The sequence below is a fragment of the Orycteropus afer genome, unplaced genomic scaffold, assembly GCF_000298275.1.
Source record: "Orycteropus afer afer isolate SDZICR_OR568_19922 unplaced genomic scaffold, OryAfe1.0 scaffold00007, whole genome shotgun sequence".
NCBI lineage: Eukaryota > Metazoa > Chordata > Mammalia > Tubulidentata > Orycteropodidae > Orycteropus > Orycteropus afer.
In genome coordinates, this window is record NW_006921594.1 from 22570881 (window position 1) to 22575996 (window position 5116).

Below are 5116 nucleotides of genomic sequence, written 5' to 3' on the forward strand. Positions count from 1 at the left end.
CAGGCAGCTGCTGGCTGCCGAGGCTGACAAACCCAAGGTGGACAAGTAAAATAGCAAAGTCCCAAGATTACCATGCAACATGGCAGGTCACTAGTTCAAGTACAGAAACAGTCCCAAGATCAGCAGGCAACATGGTAGGTTGCTGAGTGAAGATTTGGCTAAGTGCAGGGTCCAAGCATGCCAAAAAGCTCATAGACCTTTCTCAAAGCTGTTTTTATATACAGGAAGCAGACCACATGCCTGAGGCAGCCACTCAGCTGCTCACAGCAGATTCCACCACGGAGTTGATCACCAGTCCCATCATGGGGGATAATTATATCCAGCTGCCCAGCCACTCAAAACTGGGCCCAGCCAAATTGACATATAACCTTAACTACCACAGCCTTCAAGAAGGAAAATAAATGAAATATTGCTAATCATTAGAAGCACTTACATAGACAAAGCCACCATATATGGAAGACATTAGAAGTGGGATTTGTCCTAAACTCTTAACTGTTTAACACAAACCAAATTGCTCATCTTCTCTGCACTTTATTTTCCTCCTCTTGAAATAAGTGAGTTGAATCAGATTGTCTCTTAAGAGCCACTTTAAAATCCTAGCTTCTTAGGAGAAGCTTGGGGTCAGAGAGAGATCTAAATTATCCATAAAGAACAGGATGACTTAGTCATACAATGGTGGAGAAGGAACGGATCTAGAGTTCAGCTGCTCCAAGTGCCCTCTTTTTGCAGGTGAGGGGAAACTGTCCCTCAAGACATAGGTGACTTACCAGCCGACACAGTTGTTGTTGGGGAAAGAGAGCCCAGCTGACCTCTAGCTCTCTACTTCCCAAGTTACTTGCCCTGAGGACATACTTAACATTGTTATGAAAATGAAAGTACTAGGACCAGTGAGGATTTACCCTTTTCCTTTAGAGTTATTCATATCAAAAAGCATTTTCTTTTACCCCCAGTAACTTCCAATGGTGATTCACATGATTTAACCCTTAGGTCTGGGTGTGGACAGGTATGAATGTGACCATCTTCTCTGTGCTTACTACGCTGCTCTACTTCCATTGTTCATATAACAGGGTATTTAAGGATTACATTGGGAACAATTCAGTTGACATCTGCTGGAAGTATCCAACTGTTCCTGGAGGGAATATATGGAAATAGGTGAGTTCTTCCTGTGGACTGTGCACAAATATCCCCTGTCATTGAATAGATTCTGACTGACAGCGACACTATTGGCCAGGGTAAAACTGTGTGATGAAGTTTCCAAGCCTGTAAATCTTTATGGAAGCAGACTGTCACATCTTTCTCCTGGGGAACTGCTGATGGGTTTGAACTGAAGACCATTCAGTCAGCAGCTGAGCACATAACCACTGTGCCACCAGGGCTCCTCTTGTGCTTAAATAATCTTTGTGTTTGTGTGGGGCCAGTTAATGTTCTTCAGGTAATACTGTTACATTTGCCAATTAAAATAGTTTTATATGTTTACCCATATACTGTTTTAAAATAAAGTGATTTTTATAGAGTAAAGTAATTGCATTGCAAAAAATATAAAATAGAGGGGAAAAAAATTAGATTTTACATTATGACCAAAACTATGACTACTTTGTATATTTAAAACAAATCATTTTATATTAATCACATATTTTTTAATCCTTTTCTTAAAAATTAACATTATATAAGGAACATTTCATTGTTGCTGTGGCGTGTTTGCATTTATTATTTGAACATTAATGAAAATTGCTGTGTTATTAAAAACTAAAAGAAAAAAGTTGTCCATGGAATGACTAATAATTAAAGTAAGAAAACAAATGGAGAGATATAGCAGCTTAGATTTTATACAATAAACAATTTTATTTCACAAAAAAAAAAAAAGAAATACTATTTTTCTTTAATGTAGCATGTTTTTTGATATTAGGGTTGACCTCTAGGAAAACAATTAAGTTTTTGGTACACACTCAGAAAAGTTTCATTTAAAGGAAAATAGGAAAAGCTTACAATAATAAAATTAATAGTTCCAAAACACATATTTCATATTCTTAAATTTTTAGTATAGATTAGGACTACAAATTTATTAACTCACGTAGTTTAAGAGCTCACGCTCTGTTGTTGATCACACAATCGCCATTAGTTACATTTGCATACTTACTGCACTTCTGGGATTTACATAATCAATCTCCAGAGTAGTCATGGCTTTCACAATGGATAGGATGGATTGCAGCGTATTACTGTAAATGACAGCTTTAAATTCCATGCATTCTTGCTCACTGTAGCCATTTTTATGGATGATCCTATAATTTAAACAGGAAAAGCTTTTGTGAATTGAATGAGAGCTTGTAACCCTAAGGCACATGAATAATTTCCCTATATAACATTACAGTATGCATTAGTTTTAAAAAGGAAGAATTTTATCTCTATGTATGTGTGAAATCTGGGCAATATTTTACCTTTGTGGTTATATTATTATTTTCTTCTAAAGCAGTATTTTCTTTCTGAGCTCTCCACAACAAATATGAAGATGACTAAGAATTTGTCCTAGATACATCACATTTAAAATAGATAACTCTTGAGCATTTTACATAGAATGCTTACTGTTTTTCCAGAGAATAATTCCTGTATTTCTAGGACAGGATATATATGGTATTCTGAAACATTGTATAGTGTTTACACCATGATGTCTTGAGGAAGTGAAGTAATTTAAGGGAACATTCATGTCCTTTCCTGTCACTTAAGACATGCTGGAAAATAAGAGTGCCTGCTTTCTATTTACAGCGTTAATAATATAAGCATTATTTTTACCGTAGGTAATTGCCGGCTGTTAAATCCCCTTTCTCTTCTCTCTCTGTGTACGTGCCAGTAAGTTCTCAAACTTCAAATACCCACACACTCTATTTGGCTGAACTCTTCTTTTCCTTCCACTCATTCAAGATTTTACTAATAGTTTTGAAGTAACAGCTTAAAATAGATTTACCTATTGAAAGCTAAAAGCTTTGCGTTTGCTAAATATACTTTATTGCATCTCCATTGTATAATGTGTTCTTGTTCATAATATGCTTTTCCTACTGCTTTTGAGTGGTTTTGTGTTCATTAAGGCATCTTTTTGGATATCATATTACTAGGATTTGTGTTATGTCTATAGACATAAAGGCTTTAGCACATGGGATGGAAGGGCAACCATGATTGCCTCCTTAGGTACTATAATTTTCAAATACAAGCATCCTGATGAGAGAAAAGTAAAAGCAGTCCCTATAGTTAGTATTTGGGAGCTCTGGTAGCATAGTGCCTAAGGCACTTGACTGCTAACCAGGAGGCTGGCGGTTCAAACCCACCAGCTACTCCTCGGAAGGAAGGTTGGGCAATCCTACTTCCGTAGTGATAACTGCCTTGGAAACCCAAGGAGGGGTCGCTAGGAGTCGGGGCCGACTCGATGGCAAATAACAACAACAACAACAAATAGTATTTATTGTTTTCTGTATTTCTTCTTTCAACTTTCTCTTGCTGCCTTAAACAATTAATTAAATAAATAAAAACAGAGAATGAGAAGCTATCTTTAAAAATTTTGTTTATTCTGATTAAGAGCTATCCATAGACTATAAACCAACCAAACTGCTGCCAAGTACATTTTGACTCATGGCGACCCCTCCTTGGGTTTCCAAGGCGATATCACTACGGAAGTAGATTGCCCAAACTTCCTTTGAAGAGAGGCTGGTGGGTTGAACCACCAGCCTTCTGGTTAGCAGTCAAGTGCCTTAGGCACTACACCACCAGAGCTCCTTCCATAGACTATAGAGGTAGACATATTCAGGCCCTTACTTTAGATGAAGTGTCTGTGTTTGATAAAAAAAAAATGGGGGGACTCAGGTTGGAGATGATAGCAAAAATCATTGAGTTTGGGCAATTTGCATTTGATCAAGAAATAGAATAAGCAGAAAAGAGGACTTATAACAAACACAAGGGAACCAACATTTAAGGTGCAAAGAATGAGAGAGTGTAAAAGACAGAGTTAGAGTGAGAGAGAGGGTTAGGCTAGAAGCCAGGGGAAAAAAAAATCAAGAGGGAAATGCTCAGTAATGTCAAGTGGAATTACTGTGTGGACCTATGAAAAGTCATACAAAATGGAAATCATGGACCATAAAGGACCTTTATATCAGGAATTCTAGTGACATGCTAGTTACAAAGGTGTGATAGAACTTGTTGCAGAAAAAATGGAAAATGGGAAATAAATTACAGGGAACCAGTGCTGATTATTCTCCATGGAAACTTTATTGAGATAAAGAAGGAGGGAAAAGGCAGTAGTACAAGGAGGAGACTCATTCTTTTTTAATAATGAAAGTCTTAGGTACTCATTAAAGAAAATGTGCAAAGCCGAGTAATATTCAAAGTTAAAGTATAACATAACTTTAAATCGCACCATTGAGAGTAAATTTCTCTGAACATTTGATGTACATTTTTTCCATTTTCTTAAATTTTCTATTTTATCGGAGTGGTGATAAAGATATTTACACAGTTTTGCATCATGATTTTCCAGTTAACATAAGCATCTTCTCACATTAGTACTGTTTCATATATATTATCTATCATGATATTATAATATATTGGTTTCTTCTTAAGAATCTATAGGTCTTTATACATTATGTTTATCAATTATTTATCTATCATATTTATTATAAATTTTTTTCTAGTTTTCCATTTTTTGCTTAATTTTACTTCTGGTTTAATATATTTAAAATTTTAATGTTTATGCAGCCAAATAATTGATCATTTCTTTTACCACTGCATTTAAGCTCATGGGGAATGGAGAAGTTAAAAGGATGAAAGAATCAAACATTATTATAACTTGAAGGAAAAGAATGGTAAAACCTAGGGTAGTATAATGGTTGAAAGAGATATGACTTGGGTGAAAAGATGGACCTAAGAATTCAAAAGTAGAATGGTCAGTGACCAAGAGAAAGAAAAAATAAAAATAAAAAATACTGCACTTTAGAGACAATTTAGAGATCATCTAAAGAATAGATTTGATGCATTGAACACCAATGACTGAAAGCCAGATGAATTATGGGAAGATATCAAGAACATTATCCATGAAGAAAGCAAAAGATCACTAAAAAGACAAGAAAAGAAGAGAAGA

At 35.6% G+C, this 5116-nt stretch overlaps 1 protein-coding gene across 1 annotated transcript in view; it reads right to left on the reverse strand.

Annotated features, from left to right (window-relative positions):
- GNAT3 (G protein subunit alpha transducin 3) overlaps nt 1-5116 on the reverse strand; it is a 74210-nt gene that overhangs the window by 29474 nt on the left and 39620 nt on the right. The window contains exon 3 of the mRNA XM_007944807.2: nt 2138-2279. Coding sequence (XP_007942998.1) covers nt 2138-2279 — 142 coding nt within the window. The remainder of the gene's footprint in view (nt 1-2137; nt 2280-5116) is intronic.